Below are 20,349 nucleotides of genomic sequence, written 5' to 3' on the forward strand. Positions count from 1 at the left end.
ATGATTATGATGATGATGATGATGATGATGAAATTCGTGGCTGGCTGGAGGGTCTTTAACACGCGCGCACGGGCGCGTACAGAGAACACAAACAAGGCATTGAAAGGTGTTTAACATACGTATTGTGTGGCCCAGAGTAACTACTGGGCCAAGTATGTCTTGTACAAGTTCAAATTAAATGCAGAAGTACCTGCGTCAAGCATCCGGTAATGTCATTTCAGTTTTTCGAGTTTAACAACTCGCCATGTTTCCGTCGGGTACTGAGAGTCCACTCAAGCTTCCCCACTCTTCGTTTATGCCCATAGTCCTAGTCGCGAAAACATCTGTGCCTGAATACCAGCCAAGAACTTTATTTTCTCGTGGGCATTTAGCAACTGCGTCGTACAGGGTACAGGGTACAGGGTACAGGGTAGGTTTTACGCCAGGTTGGGCCTTGTTTTTGTGTAATTTATAGTGAGTCAACTTTGACTGAACGCCTGAAAAGTTTGTCAACCTGAAAAACACACCTGCTGAGTACCTGATTATGTGTTCATCTAGGCTTGGGCCTTGTCGACTAACCATGTCTTTTGTTTGCTTTTATTGTTGTTCTTGGTTTTCTAGCATGCAAGCACGGCTGACGAGCCCCTGGTCACGTCCTCGATCTTGATACCGCCTGGTCACACAGGTACCTGATCTGAGATCTTGGCCACTTGCCCTCTTCATCGACTTACAGAAGTCAAAGGTTACATGAGAAAAGTTTCAATGCTCGCCAACTTGCAATGCTGTGCTTCAAAATCCCGTGTAAATGTTTTGTGAGTGACAAGGAAGTCCAAGCCAAATTTCTTTGCAAAAAAAAAATAATAATAAAAGCGACGCCAAGACAGCCTGTCGGGATTCCCGATGACAGGCTTCGAATGTAAAAGAAGTTCATACAGCGATGCTGAAGAGTTATGACTGAGCCGACGCAAACCGTTTCTCTTAGTCCGCAAGGCTGCTGACCGCCCATTGAGTAGGGGCACGGCGATCCAGTGTGCAACCCAGGGCATTGCACTCAGCGTCATCAGCTGTCCGCGTGGTCCGGCAGGAGTGCCGCAAGGAGGGGTTTTTACCCCGCTGTTTTTGTTTTCCTTGTGTACTGGTACCACGTTCCAGTTTTTCCCTCTGCATCTCGGTTCATTACAGGACATTTGTAAGCCCTAGGGAAATATAAGATGTGGTGGTTCTTCTGCGGCACGGAATTCCCGCACGTAAAGAACTCCGCGCGAAAGGAGCTTATGTAAGGCCCGCGGCGGCGACACGGTTGGGTAAACTACGGCGCGTCGTGTATACGTGTCAGCACACGTGCCAGTCAGCCTTAACGTACGAGCTTATGTTTTTTTCCCCTTTGTGTCGTGACGGTGCTTGCACGCACTTGACGACTTGTTAGAGCAGACGTGAGACTATAGACGCTGACGGCGCACAGCGTGTTTTGTAATCACCGAGCGACGAAAGAAAAGATGGGCGCCGTGATGAGAAGACAACACAACGCTGTACGTAGTAGGTGTAGAAAAGCCATTAAGTCAGCTACAACAGAATGCATGAGGATATCAACATTTCGCTCGGTTTTTATTTTGCGGTCCCCGTCCACGCGAGCATCGATATATGCCAACCGTAACGCAGTATGATGAATGGAATGTCAGCGTTAATGAAAGAGTCAGTTTGTAAAAGTCGCCTGCCTGTTATGTTTTATTTTTTTTATTGTCGACGGTGAATGGAGGAGGAGGAGGAGGAGGAGGAGGAGAGAAACGTTTATTGGAGCGGAAAGTGCTATTGTGGGTGGCCTTCCTAGTCCGGATAGCCGCGAGTCGTGGCAGCTGCTCTTGCCCGAGACACGAGGTTAACCTGCGTCTCTAGCAGGCAGCTGGTCAGCTCGCACTCCCACTGCTCCAGGGAGGGGGAAGGGATGGGATTTGGGTGGTAGGGGCAAGCCCAGACAAGGTGGTATGTGGTGTAGGGGGTTTTACCGGATGGACGTTCGTAGGGATACATGGTTGGTGATATGTTGTGTAGAATTGTTGTGTTGTAGTATGTCTGGGTTTGTAGTCGTCGCCAAAGGCGTGCGTCGTTGGTGTTGAGAGATGGGTGAGGAGGAGGGTAGACGAGGCGATTTCGACGGTAGTGGTACAAGATGTCTGTGTAACGACTCGGGACTGGGGGGGGGGGGGGGGGGGGGGGTGATTGAGGGATTCTGGTGGGTCTTCTCTGCCTTCAGGGAATTAGGGGGAAAATTTCAAACACACTGTTTGTCCCCTGGTCGGCTGACGGCTAAACACGCTAAAAATAACACGGAAATGTCTGTTTTCAAAGTGCAGCAAGTTAGGTATATTCAAGGCCGTAAATTACAGCAGACCATGTAACTGAAACGTCGTAGAAGTTTCGCCTTATCATCAATGGCTTTGGAAAAAAGAAAAAAAAATCACTGAAAATTCGTAAGTTCCATAGGAAAAAATGTGCCTAATAAATTTATACGAATGTATTGAACAAAGTGTAATAAGCTATATCACCATCTGCAATAACAACCCCCTCACGTCTTCTTTCCTGAAAGTAGCAAGGCGGCTATTGGTAATGCTTTGGAATGACCGAGGGTGCATGGGTGTTTCTGTGACATTTTGCACTTATCGCGAACAGGATAGGGCAATGCTCTCTAAGGTCTTACAGCAAAGCACCGAGGCAAAAAACTGGTAACTGTTGAAATTTGTAATGAAAATTTCAACATACTACTACGCATAGCGAAAAGACTACGCATAGCGAGTAATTTCAGTTGGCTGATTAACTGCAGCAATGTATCCGTTCACCGTGCTTACGGTAAAAATATTTTGCTATCTTAGTTTCAGATAACAGGCTTTATTAAAATCTCGCCCCAGAACTAAACGATTATTGTCCACATTTATGCACTCCAATTTTTCTTCTAGAATATAAAACAATGCGTAATCCAGTAATTGGAGGGCTGTTAGCAAACTGCAATTATCGTGCGGCCAGACAGCACACAAATAACTTCATAATAAGCGATTATCAAGGAAAATGCAGACACCATATTTAAAGGTACACATCGCTTCACTAAGATGCACGCACCTCCACCCACCCCGGCAGGCTGTTCTATTTATGAAGAAAGTGTTGTAATATTGCAACACAAAGACGCCTTCTGCATCATGTCTATTCACGAGTGCATATAATTATAAGCTATAGTTTTATAAACAAAAGAGTTATCATTAAAGTGGAATCATCAGAAGAGTATCAGACAAAACTGGATTACCTTAATTTATTTATTGCGTCTTAAGTTATGCTAATCATTCACTCTACTTCGTGGCCTCGGGGACATTGATATATCTTTCCAATTTGCTGGCGCCAGGCCAAGAAGGCCAGACTCACACTTTACGACACGTGGCCTTTGCCCATCTTGGCGCCTAACAAACACGCGATCGTTCTTACGTCGTATGCATTGTGATAAGCGTTATCGTTCTCCCAGTTCATTTCTGTCCTCACTAGCAGCCAGTTGTGTTCAGTTATGTTTTCTGGCACGTAAAATCATGGTCCAGGAAATTTAGGCTTTCTTGTATTTTGTAACCACTTCTCACGCTTTTTTTTAAATTTTTGAACTGTATAGAACTGTTTCACGTTCTTTCCTCTATTTGGCCGTAAGTCCATGTACGGTCACAACTTCACTGTCTTGCCGATGGGGAACGCCTGTTTTTGACGTATACTATAGCCTCATTAACCTTGCCTACCAAGTCCTCACCTTGCATTTCCTGGACGCCGTGTATATCGAGGCTTTCGCTTACGGCTGCGCCATGGCAGATCCAGAACCTCATCTTCGGGATCTGCCACCTGTTCCTCCGTGTCGGAAACCTCAGCATCATCAATACGCCTTTTAAGATTCTTCAGCTCGGATTATTCACGGTGATGCTACTCCAGGACGCCATAACCTATATTCTTACACAGGAAATGCATAGATTTTGAGATGATACCAGATGTTGCCAGCAATGGCTGAAGCACTTCCAGCCTTCCGCTCATGGTGGAAGGCATGATAATGATTCCATCCTCCCTCTGACACTTCACTTTGTGAGTAACCTTCTCAACTGCTGCACCGCGACAAACACATTCTCAGTCTTTGTGCCAAGGTTCTTTGATAAAATTTTCCCATCGCATGCCTGATGATAGAATTTGCACTTGTTTATGCAGAACACTTACGCACCATCGTTTCCCAAGCGATTGCCGCAAGTAGGGCATGCGCTGTTTTGTGCTTTGGGTAGGATATGATAAAAGAAACAATAGAACGAAGCGAGGGCAAATAATGTCGTTAAGTACACACGTGAAGTGCTCAATGCATCAGATTACACATGGCTGTGACAAGGAAAAAAAATATTAAGTTAGTGTCACGTGCTCACATATGCCTGCAATGGAAGCGGAGAATCGGCAATGTAGGCCCAGGTGCTACCGCTGCCGCCTGCTGACTGATTCCGATTCCTTCTCGGCTGCCATGGCTACCGTTGCTTTAACACTATAAGAAGATACAGTCAATCTCGCCTGTATATTGTTGTCTACACGGCCTTGTTGATTGCAGGTGTAGAATGCCGGTAAGAGTGGTGTCAATTGGCGGCGGCGATGGTGGTGGCAGTACCGACAACCGAATTTGGAGGAATGGACTTTCTGATTGGGCAAAGCTGTTTCAGGTGTCGTTTCCACACACAAAAAAAAAGGGTACTTGGAGGTATTTCGGCGAAACAGGCGACGATTTTGCAGGAGTTTATCGTTGCGTTGCAGTTTTTTAAGCTTCTCATTGAACAATTTAGTTTTTCTCAGTTTAAATTTAGAGACATGTTGGACGTACAGGATTGTACGACGATAATTGGAACACTTTAAAAAATTTTCCTGGGCGAACCACCGCTCTGTTCGCGCTCAAACCGGAGTTACTTGATTTCGGAGTTGCGAAACTCCCCATAGGCCCCTTGCATCAAAAAGTGGCCTTACGATTGGTCCACTGTTTTGGATCTTGTTTTAGAGTGGCGCGATCTGTTGGTGACAAAATAAACTATACAACGTGCTTGGCCGCTCGACGACCTGGCGGTAAATGGTATTTGAGTGCTTACGTAAGCTTGTTATGCCAAAGGAGCGCAATGTGTTCAACTTTGCAAGTGTTTTGTATACATACGAAGCAAGAGTAGTGAAAAGAAATGCGACCGTGGGGTCAACCGTCGCTTGCGCTCTGTCGTCTGCTGCGCGTCATCTTCGGTCTTACGGCGGCAAGAAAATAAATATAAAGTCGCTTCGACGGCTTTATGCAACCTGAAAAGGATTATTTAGAGCCGCTTGATCGGCTACTGGATTAGTTTTAGCATACAATGCACTATAGGCCAAGCAATAACTGCAAATTTAGTACTTCAGTTCGGTCCTATGTGATGCCGGAGTGCCCGCACAAGCGTCGAGGCAGTTGCGCGGACGCAGAAACAATCGAAACCTAAAAACCATGTTAAGATAGCAATGAATAACATGCGAAATCACAAAAATAAAGAATTAAGCACCTTTAAAGCACATTTTAACGTTAAATTGCCAGTTTAAATAATTGCTATGATTTTTGGATTGTGCGTGCGGTGGCCACGGTGGCGCCACTGTACGCACGACCCGAAGTAGGAAGGAGGGGAGCGGGGGTGGGGGGGGGGGGGGGGGGTCCCAGGTGCGGGTCGTTTTTTGAGGCGGAGTTTCGCAACTCATTACATTGAAGAACTCTGGCTCAAACTTCACGCGAAGGTCGCATCTTGTGGTCTATTTTGTTTGACACCGGGAGCATTGACGGTGCTTACCTGTTTATTCTGAAAATAAACAAAAACGATTTTTGCCTATGGGAAAATGGCAGCCGATTTGAACGTGCGAGCCAGTGCAAGCTGATCTTGGAACGGCCACGCCACCTGGGGTATGCAGAGCGAAACGAACGATGGGGATTCACGGTAGGAAGGAGCCAAATGAGGTAGCAGACGATCAGAAAATATCTCGTCGCTAGTTTACGATGATGACAAATCAGAGTGGTTTCTTGGACGAGTTGGTCATTCATCGTGTAAGTAAGCGCAAAATGGACAAGGACGAACGAAGTGTCCCGTTCACTTCGTTCGTCCTTGTCCATTTTGCGCTTACTTACACGATGACGAATCGTTGCATAACAGCTGATACCAATCACAATAAAATATTCTCACGGTTCATCGTGACCAGTAATTTGTTTCCTCACCTGCTTTCACATTATCCGATCGTCTGCCACCTCACTTGGCTCTCTGCTACCGTGGAAGGAGTCAAATGAGGTCAGAAAAACCTGCTTTCACATTTTCTGCAGAGCTTTTCGAAGTAACTCCGATTTTCTGATCGTCTGCTACCCAATTTGACTCCTTCCTGCAGTGAATCCCCATCGTCCCTTTCGCTCTGCATACCCCAGGTGGCGCCGTCGTTCCAAGATCAGCTTGCACTGGCTCGCCCGTTCAAATCGGCCGCCATTTTCCCATCGGCGAAAATCGTTTTTATTTGTTTTTCAGGCTAAACAGGTAGGCACCGTCGTTCCTGGTGTCAAACAAAATAGACCACAAAATGCTACCTTCGTGCGAAGTTTGAGCGCGTACAGAGTGGCGGTTCGCTGAGGAAAAAAGTTTAAAGTGTTCTAATTATCGTTGTATTACCCTTGACTGTTAAGCCTACCTGATTATGGTGAGTATATAGACTTTCCAAGCGATTTTTTAGGCTTGTACAGCTTCCCCGACTACTCGCCGTCCCTTAATTGGGGTGTAGAATTAGGGCAAGGATTATGGATACAATTTATATTTTTTAATGCCAAAAGTGGGTTTATTTAAAAAGTATTGATCCATTGTTGAGACGGTGAAGTAGGTGAGAAAAAACATGGCAGCATAATTTTTTTCCGACAGCAAGCGTTTACCTCGAATACAAGCTTTTGTGGATATTGTTTTCTGGTTTCTAGAACAACACCCCGGAACTTTCCAGCACTTAGTCGTCAAGTAGTGGTGCCCATAAAATCACAATAGATTGCAATCATAACCTGGTTTAATGACCTCTTAAACACCACATCGTGCCCAAGGCGAGCTTGTGCATTCGTTTCGATAACTCAAGACAGTTTTGAAAAACAGTCAGCATTTTCTTAGTGCAAAAGCACTTTAAAAGGGCTAGTAGGTCTATATTGGCACCGAAAAAAGCGCAGCGCATTTAAGTCTCCTCTCGATACCGTCTTGCTCGCGTTTCAGTTTTTTCTACACTAACGTTCGAGTAATTGGTCTCAAAACAATTGTGACGTCCAGAAATGCTGAACACACGTAGCAGCATGCCTAACAGAAACTCAAAAACTCAGATTGAGCCACAGAACAGGGACTCAAGTGCGCATGCGTGCACGGACACGTACGCAGGTGCGCGTCAACGACGGGGGGCACCACGTTTGCGCAACGCGCCAGCAAGTGGTACCGCCACGTGGGAGCCATAATCTCGTCGATCGGCAATATCTCCCCTCTCGTGAAGGCCAGGGGGCAATGAACGCGATATTGGCGATACAATTGTCATTCGTCGAATCCCGCTGCGAGATGACGCTCTTGGCACACTCCCGAGCCCATTCCATAACCCGCGTGGTTGCAGAGGGGTGTTGCGACATTGTGTCGCCGCCTTGTGTACACTCGCAGGGGGCGAGCGATACGCGACACAAGGCGGGCCGCTCTCCAGGAACGGCGCCCCAATGCCTTAGCGCGACGCCGGAGGCGCCAGCGCGTACGCCAGCAGGGCTCCCAGCGTGAAAGCAGCGACCGGCCCCGGGACGCCGTCACCTGCGGCGCCGCTGGTACCTGCGTTGCGGGAGGCCGGGGGGTCTGTGAATCGCGTGCAACCAAAGCTCATCATGTTCAAACGCCCCCCTCAAACGACGTGCACTGTCTGCACATTGTACTTCATGACAAAAAAAAAAAAAAAAAAAGCTCTGAATGCAGGGGGCAGTGCACTGCACGCGAAGCAAGTCGGACCTTCGACATCGAAGGAGGCCACAGCATTCTAGAAGTGCCCCGAAGTGACGCTGTAGACCACTATGCTGTCCAATACATTAAAGGGGCCATGAAGACAAAATACAAGTTTGATTAACTGCCGCGTCTGCTCCTTTCGTTGCAAATGTCGTTGCAAATGCCGACGAAAGACGATAGTCGACTGGCGCACCTGCCATGTAAACGCCACCCTTCTCTTTCCCGCTCACGTGACTCTCATGTCGTTCCTCTCCCGTCTCGTTCTTCCCAAGATAACACGCTAAAGGTTTGCTCAAGTCGATTTAAATTTACCGCGTTTTATGCTCCAGGCCGGGTGCCTAGATGCCAGCGCTGCTGTACGGCGGAGACGCGCGTGATTCGAGGCACCCTACTACAATGTTTAGTGGGGTGCCTCCACGTGCATTCCAAAGGGAACGTGGAACCTATCTAGTGGAACCTTTCGTTACTGTTGCCGTTTGATTTCTTAAGGTTCCGCCAGGAGCTATAGTGACGCGGGCACGAGCAGGCGATGTTTTTCTGTAGTTGATGTACTATTTCATTTGCTATCGCAAAAAACAAGCATTCATGAATTTTTAAACAAAGGAACACTGCAAATATCACTTATGTACTGATTTCCCGCCTCATATTTATGTAATGTTTTGTTCTTGTTCAACAATGTTGACGGGTATGAACATTGACACCGGACTTAGGCGTTTAGGTTTGGCTTTGAGTAAATAAGACTTGCGCAATATCTATTTTACTCTGGCCGGGTTGCTGAATCGAGTCACAGACAGATAGACAGACAGACAGACAGACAGACAGACAGACCAAAAGACTGCTGTGTCCCGCCAACAACGATACCAATTTTATCGAAAAACTCGGTGCAAATAACGGAGATAATAAGGGAGACATATGAACCAGTGGAGACTCTCCCGCCACTTTCCGGCGATTTCTCTATGACGTCACAGAACCTTGTTTGTGCGATTGGCGGCCGTCAGCCCAAGCTATCAAGAAATTCAACTGGGCAAATGTAGTAGGGCACCTGGTCCCGTTTTATCGTAGAACTTGAATTCTAACGTGCCAATCCAATTACTATGTTTTCAATGCGTAGCATTCTTTGCCGAGTACACCCGCCCCCCCCCCCCCCTAGCCAGGACCGTGTAACGCCCTGCATTTCCACAAAAATGCAAATATCCCGGAAGTTCCACCTGTAATAGCTATTATAGCGTAAATTGGGGTAACTGGCCACACGAAATTCTGAAAAACTAAAAGAATAAGAAAAATATAAATAATTACAGAAACTGGCGAACCGTGTAAAGCCCTGCATTTGCACAATAATGCAGATTTCAGGAAAGCTGTAAATGTAATCGCTATTATAACGTAGCTGGAGATAATTGGCGGAACAAAATGTTGAAAAAACTAAAAATAAAAATATACAATAATTACGGGAAATTGCGAACCATGTAACGCCCTCCATTTCCCCAATAATGCTAATTTCGCGAATGTTCCACTTCGAATCGTTATAATAGCGTAGATGGAGATAATTGGTCGGAAAGGATTTAGAATAATCAGAAAATTAGACTAAAAACTCCCACTCAAAAAAAGCGGCATAAGAATGCTACGAATTAGTAGAGAATTCTCTGAATTTCTGCAGAATTTTTAGTGCTGGCCACTGCGGCGCAAAATTGACAGGGTTTTTATCCTTCTTGCGTCTTTTGGGCTAAAACGACTTTCGCGCTGGAACGGAGCTGAGCGAACTACCAAAGCCCAGTGCTTTCAAATTGCAGATCAGAGTTGCAATTTGTCTTCACGGCCACTGAAGGAAGTCCTAATGCTGAATGAAGCCACGCTGAAAACCATGTACGAAAAGCCAGACAAGACACCTTCGAATAAACCCCTGTCTCCGTGTGTATATATATATATATATATATATATATATATATATATATATATATATATATATATATATATATATATATCATGGGAGCGCCCTTGACCATTCCAGCAGTGAAGGTTGGCGGAGCCATTCTTGGGGCGAGCACTCTCGACTTATTGCAATGCTCCCTCTTCATCTCTACATCATCATCCCTAGCTGACGCCCCAGCACTTCGTCCTCATCCACTGTAGATACTGATTATCACCGTGTGTGCGCGTGGATCCCTCGCTCGAGCTTCTGAATAAACGCCCTAACCATTGACCTCTCCAGTGAAGCTTGGCCTCTAATATATATATATATATATATATATATATATATATATATATATATATATATATATATATATATATATATATATATATATATATATATATATATATATATATATATATATATATATATAAGACAGAAATAAGGGTTGGCACTCAAGAAAACCTCGGAAAGCAAAGGGGAGGATGTGGTAGGTCATTGAAACAGATAAAGAATTTGGAAACAAAGAAAGTGGAGAAAAAATTTCAGGGAGAGGGGAGTCCTCTCCCTGAAACGTCAGTAAACTTATTTCTATTTTCTACGTCTTTCTCGTTTGTCTCTGTCTCTACTAACCTTATTTTTTTCGCGCTCTGTGTGAGTTGTTATCTTTTCAGACTATATATATATATATATATATATATATATATATATATATATATATATATATATACGTACGCTCACAAATATACAAAAGAAGAGACAGTATGCCACCTAGGACGCCACCTGGTTCATTATGACACCTAGAAAAAGGTTTGCTGAAGCTCGGCTGCCAATTAGGTTTTATTATAATTAATGGCAATCATCAGGAGCTACACGAAAAAAAAATCTCCCCGTTACGCAGCACAGGCAGAACGAGTGCGGGACGTCAGATGTACAAGCAGCACAAACATGAAAACAAAAGGACACTGAAGAAACAAAGGAAAGCCCGGAAGTCTGAAAGTGATCATCACCGTGTGCTGTATAAAAAGCCTGAAATATTCAAGGCATTCATGAGACTCCCAACAAAACCGCCAAGATTTGTCGTCCCACTGCCTGGTTTTCGGAAGCCATTAGTACTGTAAACGATTTCTCCGGTGTGCGTCTACTATCAATGCGGTATCTCGCACAACGTCAACGCGGACTCAACGAGCTAAGTCCTCCAGCAGCGCACTTGTGTGTAACAGAGAAGTCAACTTTGAAAGGCTCGCTGAAAACATTCAGGGAAGCTTGCACACACGCACAAGACTCGAACGGCGAAGCTGTTGTAGGTGAGCATTGCCAGAGGCATAGTTAAGTTTCAGCATCATTGCTTATTTGCATAGTTGCGGTGTTTGTAATCGTCGCCATATGCATCGAAGAGGTGGTCGTCTCCTTCGCGGTAATTGGCGGATGCAAAGTCATCCCCAGTATTGTAGACTTCCACCAGCTCTTTGTCATTAACTGGAGGCAGCTGTGGCGGGATCTGCAAGTCGTCTCGGGAAGGACTGGCACACTCTTAGCCATGTCTCAAATAATCCATAATGGCTTCTAGAGAATGCGGCTGCAGTGACCTCTCCCAAGCAGAGTTCCTTTTCATCTTTAGCATTAGCGCTGGTGCTTTTTTTTTTTACACGCGAGGGAGCGCTTGGCGACAGCACAGGAGTTTTTTTTCTTTCCTTGGGCCACTGCGCGAGCCGGGGACTCAAGTCAGTGGCGCAGTGGCGCAAGTAGCTGCGAAGTCCACGCTCACGAGCGCTCACCATTTTCTTGCTCCTCGGGGTTTTCTTCAATTTTTAAAGCAAAGTTTTATTGTACCCCTGTCACACGGGCACTTTCAATCGCGATTGAAGTGAACCGCGATCGAGTTTTCGAGCGCGCTCGATGCACTGCCGCTGCTACACGGCCCGTTTCAATTCGCGATCGAAAAGTTGCACCGGTTGCACTCGTGTACGCTAGATGGCGCTAACATTGTACTTGCGGCCGGCGTCTGGTAACTTCTCGCGGTTGTAGGTGTTCGTATACTATGTAAATGTTACGTCACGCTTATTTGGGTCAAGTTATATGACACAGTTTGTGGCGTTAGTTGAAGTTTTCACCTTCTGTGTGATTACTGAGCGGGGACGAGAGTATCGCCGCTTTCGTTCGATCGCGCTTGGAAGCCTCGATCGCGCTTGAGAAACCAGGATTGAGTTCGAGCGGGATCGAGCTCGATCGCGATTGAAACTGCCGTGTAGCATGCGCCCGATCCGGATTGAGCTCGATCCGGATCGACTCAATCGCGAATGAAAGCGCCCGTGTGACAGGGGTATTACTCTCGTCCAGCGCTTTCACCGCGCATGCGCAGGTTCGCATTTTGACCGCGGACACACCCCCTGTGACACACCCCCGGAAGCGCGCCACGTGACTCGCCGGGCCCGCTTTCGGCGCCGCGCACAAGGCCCCGTTTTCAGTCGTTCTGCTCAATTAGCGACGGCGGCCACGCTGGAAGCGGCCGATCAGCTGATCGGCAGCCGACCAACCCAGCAGCCTTCCACGCATGCGTCGCTGGGCCGTCTCGGGCTACGTGATTCGTCTTGCGCCCGGCGAAAAGAAACGCCGCGTTCACCGTGGATGAAAGCGAGGCCGGGCCTCCTTCTGTGAGCGAGTCACGGGACCGAATGGCTTTGAGCCGTGGTCTGCAAAACAGCTACATCAAAGGTTAACCAAGCGAAACCAAGACTTAACCAGGCTAGGCCAAGCTTTTGCTTTGCATATCCAAGGCCAGATGAACTAAGCCGCAGCCAGTGTTTTAGCTAGGGGCTCGGGCTGTACGCTCTTCCCGTCGTCGTCGCCGTTTCATGTAGTAACGGTACAAAAACACTGGGACACTAGTTTTCCAACTCCTTGCGCTAGAACGCTTTGTGCTTCAAAGACACGAGACTTTTACAGCAAAGCTGCATACCTCTATCCCCCAACTGTTTCATCTCCGTGGGAAAAAATGAATACACTTAAACAATGCATGCTTCGCCCCTCACCAGGTTTCACGTTAGTTGAGATGGCCCAGTTTTTTTTCTTTTCAATGCCACTGCGCGCGCCGGGGACGCTCGGCGGTCGCCGCGAGGCACGTGCCACGAGCGCTCGGCATTTTGTTGATATTTTTTCCTGCAACGGCGAACTTACGGTTTGCAAAACAGCTCAGCTGCTTCATAGGCGTTTCATAGGCATGAATGGGATGGAAGGCCCCAGGGTCATCATACTTTCATTCAGATTCCGTATATTGGCCCTTGAAATGGCTCTTTAGCATTACATCTGTGTATAATAGAAACGCGGACTCTACGGTGGTAGTGTGTATAGTGCTGTACAGGGATACGTGGAGCTTTATTAAGGTAATGTTTAAAATAAGGGCCCGGGGCCTTCATATTTGCACAAAACGTCTTATGTTGCCCCAGAAAAATATGTATTCCCAGCAAAATGTTCGTGTAAACCTACTTAAAAGGGACTCGGTGTAAAGCGTTTTATTGGCATACTACGTGGGGTCTCAAGGAGGTATCCAATAAAATGTCCTACAGCATTCCTAATTTGGTATTATACTGCTGATATCGCACCTGGAAGGTTGTCTACGCTGCAGTGCATATTTGCATGGTTATAAAGCCAGCTTTAAAGAGGCTCAGCGCATTTTTGCTCATCGCCCTTTTAAGCGTTCATAAGACAATTCACGGTTCGGGAGTTTCTGCAATTTTAGTGGCATCTAATTGAATGGGGGATATTTTTCGCTCAATCATACTGGGGTATATTTCGAAACTATTCGAAAATTGTTCGAGAAATGTGTGAACGACACTGAAACTCTCCAATAGTTTGCAACTTAAGTATTTAGTTCCATTCCCGAATCGCATAGGGGGGTAATTCCATTCTCCATTCCAAAATTTCGTTTACCCGTGATAAAAAAAAGAACACTTTTTTGTGTCTGCAAAGAGGCAAGATACAAATGTCGGTTGCAAAGTTATATTAGAGAGGTTTTTTTTTTTTTTTCTTTCAGTCCAGCTATGCTACAATTCGCAGGGTCGGTTTTTTTTTTCTTTACAGGCCTAACGTAATCTACCTTGTTTCGAATTGAGTGCATTAACTGAGCAGAAAATAGGGCTATTTTCTGCAATACGCGGGTGTATTTTGCGGTAAGCGGTCAGAAACGAGAGAAAAAAAGTAAGTTTTCGAACTGCGAATGGACGCACCGCTAACACCACCAGGGTAATAAAGCGTTGCACGGTTGTAAACAAACGGTATGAACAAACGGCATGGACAATGTTTGGATGAGTTTTTACAGTACAATTGAGATTACAGCCATTTTCCCATTAAAACATGCGAAGTTAATTTGGCTTGAAAGGGAAAAGAAAAGGTGGACCCAGAAAAATTTGCGAAGGCCCTTCGCAAGCGTAAAATGGTAAATTTTGCCATATTACGCTTTGTACGCATATAGCTAAACCTGCCACGGAAAAATTCTGTCTAAAGTGGGTCTGGGCCTGGCTCTAGCTAGAAAAATGAATCAGAGATAAGCACAGAACAACTGTGAAAAGACAAATTCCGCACACGCATATCATCCAGAACGTTTGGCTCACTGGCTTCCGCTGTTTCTTGTCTTGTAACGATCTGTGCTTGGCTTCATGCAAAGATGTGCCCGATATATGTCACGCCACGTTGTCATCGCTGTGCTGATTCACAATGATAGTAACACCATCATCATCGACATCGTAGCGGTACGTCGAATGATGGAAGCAAGCTCCACGAAATGCTGCTTGTATCGAACCCCTTACGACGTCATTAGAGCCCGATTTTATGGTTATCAGAATGGTTAGTCAGAACGGTAGGCACAGAATAAGAACTCCCGTAGCAGCAGCTATAGATGCAACCCGTCGCCATTTACTGGCTTACAAACATTGGTTTTGCGTTACAGTAAGACGTCGTCCGCCCAGCAAGTGACGTCTAGCTCGCCCAGATACACATCGCCCCAGACAAAGTATACGCAAGCAACGCAGTTTAAGGGCGAAATATCCCCGACCTTGAGGGAACTCCAGCCCGGCCTTGCAGTCGCCTCCCGTCAGCCGATAGATGACTCCCGCCGGCGCGTCGTTCCTCAATTCTGTGGTGGTCAGTATCAGCGGTTCATCTGCAAAGTGAAGTTAGTACGCGTGACCTTCGGTTTTTCTTTATCGGATTAAGGGCAAAAAAGAAAAGGGGGAAGTTTCGAGAAGTGAACGAAAACAGAAGTGTGTATGCATGGTATACGGCGAAGACCCGTTGGCCCGCGCTGTTTGACACGTGTGTATGTACCGTTACTGTCGGTTCCTATAGAGAGCACGTAGAAGGGTTCCAGGCGGCTCAGCTGGCGGCCACATGGCTTGAGGCAGAGATCCTCGGATGTCCACGTGCCCTGGTTGTCGACCGCTGCGTCGAGCGAGTGAAGCGACCTGGGGAGGAAGAAATACGCAGAGCATGACAGCGGTAAACGCCGCTTGTGCAGGGACGGGCGGTTTTGTGTGGGTGCATTGTTTGTAAATTCATTTATTTTAGAAGAGGAGGATCGCAGGTCACTGGTGTCGGAAGAGGGGGTAGGGGGGGATGCGGGAACCCACTAAATCACGCACGCCACACCGCCAGCATAGCTGAAAAGGGCTAATGTCAGAATGTTGAAAAATATCAGAATTTTCAAAAAACACTATGGTTGTGTCGTAAGGTTTTCGGCCGGTATGCCTTAACTGATCCAATTTTGGTCCACCAAATGATTCCGTCACAATATGGAACGCGGTCAACAACATTAATAAAGCTGATCGAGGCAAGGAACTGCTACGAACAAGTGTTCAGTTATGCTGGTTTTATGCCTAACTTCGGCTTGGTGGGGTCGCGAACAAAACTCTGCCAGCCTTTCATCGTTTCGTGGAGTGGTGTACGTTAACTTTTTTTTTAGTTTGTCATGTGATCTAGTTAGGTTCTAATTTACTTCGTAGACGGTATGTACAGCCGGTAAAACGCTTGTCTATAACAGCGATTTCAACTTCAACAGGCTACATCCGAAAATTGCCGAAACATACTCGTTCCAAACACGTCGGAGGCAAAAGCGAAGGGCTAAGACTTCAGAATTCCGCAGTAGTTTTATTCAAATCCCGCTCCGGCGGGACCAGGATAGGGCCGAGAGTACGAACGCTGTGTTATAGACAAGCCTTTTACCGGCTGTACGGTTATTTAAACATGAATCATTACCAACTCGCACGAACTCACCACGTTGTTCTGATTTTAGTAACTTGTTGTTGTGATTATAATCAATCAATCAATCAATCAATCAATCAATCAATCAATCAATCAATCAATCAATCAATCAATCAATCAATCAATCAATCAATCAATCAATCAATCAATCAATCAATCAATCAACCTTTATTTTCGGTGCCCAGGAACAACCCTGAGGTCTTGGTGCTGGCACACCATATACAACACATTATTAAAAGAAACGTAAGACAGCACGGCAAAACACACAAAATCCCCGATATGACAGAAAAGCAAAAAAAAAACAGCGTTGCAAGCTATGGCACATAATAATAATCAATCAATCAATCAATCAATCAATCAATCAATCAATCAATCATTTATTTGCGTGCCCAGGAACAGCCGGGGTCGGCCTTTGTGCTGGCGCACGGAAACAGAAACACACGAAACATAATGTACACATCTTTCAAATACAAAATAAAATACAAAAAAAAACGAAAGGATAGCTTATGTTGAAGTTACGGAATGAAAGTCATTTGAGTGCATGAACTCAAGGATAAAAGACAAATGCAGAATAACAAAAGTTGGCAGTTACGCCAATACAAACTCACAGACATGTTTGCGAAACAGAGTAGGGCAATCATTAAATATATCAAGGTAATCCGAGTACCGATTGTACGTGCATTGCAGTCGGCACACAGGGCACAAGACACGCAGACAATTGGGGTTGCAAAAGGTATCATGTTTCCTGGTCCACTTTAGCGGCACATAAAGACGAACATGCTGTAGCAGCTCACCACAAGACACTATGCCGTGCATAATTTTAAAGAGGAAGAGAACATCAGCCTTGTTCCGCCTGGAAGTTAAGCATGATAGCGTCAATGAAGAGGGCGATCCAGGGTTATAATTACTACTATCGCCAAAGCGATGGTTGAAGATAGATATAAACTTATTTTGGACCCTTTCTACAAGCTTACGGTTTGTTTTGCTCGTGCTGTTCCAGACAATAGATGCATATTCAAGCTGAGGACGACATATAGTTGTGTATAGCTTCAGAAGAGAAATCGGCTCCTTGAACTCCTTGGACACGCGACAGACAACGCCAAGCGATCGTAGAGCTCTTCGAGTAATTACCTGAATATGTGGAGAGAAGCTCAGTTTACTGTCGAAAGTGACGCCTAGGTCATTAACCTCTACCACACGTGGGAGTAATTCACCGTTGATGTTATAGGGAAACAAGATGTTGTCAGTCTTTCTTGTGTATGTCATTACCTTAGTTTTAGATGTATTAATGAGGAGTTTGTTGCATGAGCACCAATGCGAGAAGGACGAGATTGCTTTCTGGAGAGCGGAACAGCTGGCAGAGTTGGAAACAGATTTAAATATTTTTACATCATCGGCGTATAAAAGAAAATTACAATCATTAAATATTGTCGCGACATCATTTATAAAGATTGAGAAGAGAAGTGGCCCGAGAACTGAGCCCTGAGGGACACCACTGGTGACCTCATAGGAAAGAGAAGACTGTCCATTTACATGCACGAAACATGACCTATCACATAGATAATTGCATATAAGAGATATCAGGGATGGTTGTATATCAAGCTCAGATAGTTTTTTGGCTAAGAGCTCGTGGCAGACGACATCAAAAGCCTTGCTTAAATCAAAGTAGACTACATCAAGTTGACCTCTCCCTTGCACAGCTTCCGAAGCATGCAGCATGAAGTTGACGAGATTGGTAGTGGTCGATCGGCCCGCGAAAAAACCATGCTGTTCAGGTATTAATGTGGTATTTATACTGAATGTGAGTAGTTTATGCAGTATTGACTCAAACAATTTAGAAGCAGCACATAGAATAGATATCGGTCGGTAGTTCGTGGGGTCCAATTTAGAACCTGTCTTAAATACAGGAACAACCCTTGCATTCTTCCAACGAGCGGGGAACTTGCCAGACTTGAGAGAAGTTTGAAATATACACGTCAATACTGGAACTAGGATATCACCAAACGCTTTCAGTACGGCAGAAGGAATGCCGTCAGGGCCGCATGAAAATGACGATTTCAATTGTTTCAGAGCTTTCAAAACGAGACTTTCCGAAACCAGCACTTCTGAGTTTTTACAGTAACCTAGAGATTGTGGAGGGGGGCAAGCTGCACTGTTGTTGCCATAAGTGGAACGGAATTGTCGCGCAAAGGCATTGGCAACGTCCGATATGCTCTCTCCTCGTTCATCGATGAGGTTAATGTTCCCAGGTGAATTTTTACATGTTTGAGAACGGACGTGGCCCCAGAAAGCTTTAGCATTGCGTGTTGCATCAGCTTCAACCGCGGCAATGTAATTCGACCTATCGCGCCTAACCAGACATTTACAAAGAGATCTGAGTTGACGAAACTCATTCTGCCACCTTTCCTGCCCCGTTTTCTTAGCTTGCTTGTGCGCTCGATTTTTCCTCCCCAAAGCTCGTTTAAGTTCAGCAGAAAACCAACGCGGAAAATTGCCTTTCTTTTCAAATTTTCGGGGAACAAAGCTCCTCAAGCCATCGTGAACAACTTCAGTAAAAAAATCGGTCTGTTCATCAACGTCGTTGAGGTTAGCGATTGGTGACCAATCAGTGTTACTAAGAAAGTGAAATAAACCAATGTAGTCACCACGAGCAAAGTCGTAACTACTGCTTCCTGGTGTGCAAACAGGGGGACTGTAATGGAGGAGAGATACTTTATGCAACGAAATATGTAATGACGGATGAAACTTGTCCGGTTTTACAAGGTTAGTATCACTGCGCGAGACGACGACAGCTTCCAAGCTAGTCAGACACAAATCTAAGACGTTCCCACATGAATTCCTAATGAGGTTGCACTGCTGCAAGGAAGTAAAGGAAATAAAATCAAATAATAATAATAATAATAATAATAATAATAATAATAATAATAATAATAATAATAATAATCAATCAATCAATCAATCAATCATTTATTTGCGTGCCCAGGAACAGCCGGGGGGGCCTTTGTGCTGGCGCACGGAAACAGAAACACACGAAACATAATGTACACATCTCTCAAATACAAAATAAAATACAAAATACAAAAAAAAAACGAAAGGATAGCTTATGTTGAAGTTACGGAATGAAAGTCATTTAAGTGCATGAACTCAAGGATAAAAGACAAATGCAGAATAAGAGAAGTTGGCAGTTACGCCAATACAAACTCACAGACATGTTTGCGAAACAGAGTAGGGCAATCATTAATATATCAAGGTAATCCGAGTACCGATTGTACGTGCATTGCAGTCGGAACACAGGGCACAAGACACGCAATCAATCAATCAATCAATCAATCGATCGATCAATCAATCAATCAATCAATCAATCAATCAATCAATCAATCAATCAATCAATCAATCAATCAATCAATCAATCAATCAATCAATCAATCAATCAATCAATCAATCAATCAATCAATCAATCAATCAACCTTTATTTTCGGTGCCCAGGAACAACCCTAGGGTCTTGGTACTGGTACACCATATACAAATCGTACATAAAAACAAACTAAAATCAAGACAACACAACACACAAAACCGTATGCATGAAAGAAACAATAAAGTAAAGATAGTTACAGTAATCTCAGAAAGCAAAACAGCAAAAAAAAAAAATAAGAAAAGAAAAGAAACAGGAGACCTAGCGTTGCAAGCCATGACACTCGGACAGCGAAATGTTCAAGGCACGTGAAAAACAGGAAATACTCACTGAACATGACAGAGATAAGTTATACGCATAACACGAAGGTTTTATAACAAAATGTTCGGAAGTTTCAACTTTGAAAGAAGTTCAGCATTACAAACACTGGCACTCAAACCTACAGAAATTCAAGCAACGCAAAAACCAGGAAATGTGAAAAACAAACAAGAACATGATTTGCCTAAAATAAATACAGCACATAAATTTGCAATGACTAAAGGCACTTAAGTTACAACAGTTTTCAAGTCGTTTGAGAACAAAGAAAAAGAGCTCTGAAATATATCAAGACGATCAGAATATTCATTATATGCACATTGTATTCTGCAGATGGACGAGCGTCTTCTACTTAAAGCATCTGTTCTAAAAGTTCGAAATGTTCGGAAAAGTTTGCTTGGCAAGTTGGCATTGATAAGTGTAACCAAGTCGTCACACAAAATATCCCCATGAAGAAG

General features: G+C 44.9%; 1 protein-coding gene and 1 long non-coding RNA gene across 2 annotated transcripts in view; one reads left to right on the plus strand and one right to left on the minus strand.

Annotated features, from left to right (window-relative positions):
* The window catches only part of LOC144174674 (uncharacterized), a 52,309-nt gene that overhangs the window by 18,009 nt on the left and 13,951 nt on the right, over window positions 1-20,349 (plus strand). The window lies entirely within an intron of this gene.
* LOC144174673 (HHIP-like protein 1) overlaps window positions 6,865-20,349 on the minus strand; it is a 65,426-nt gene continuing 51,941 nt past the window's right edge. The window contains exons 6-8 of the mRNA XM_077703472.1: window positions 15,232-15,368; window positions 14,960-15,067; window positions 6,865-7,835 (exon numbers count right to left, since the gene is read on the minus strand). Coding sequence (XP_077559598.1) covers window positions 7,735-7,835; window positions 14,960-15,067; window positions 15,232-15,368 — 346 coding nt within the window. The 3' untranslated portion in view covers window positions 6,865-7,734. The remainder of the gene's footprint in view (window positions 7,836-14,959; window positions 15,068-15,231; window positions 15,369-20,349) is intronic.

This window comes from Haemaphysalis longicornis, unplaced genomic scaffold (genome assembly GCF_048455015.1).
Source record: "Haemaphysalis longicornis isolate Haplotype H1 unplaced genomic scaffold, Haemaphysalis longicornis Haplotype H1 scaffold_3, whole genome shotgun sequence".
Lineage (NCBI taxonomy): Eukaryota > Metazoa > Arthropoda > Arachnida > Ixodida > Ixodidae > Haemaphysalis > Haemaphysalis longicornis.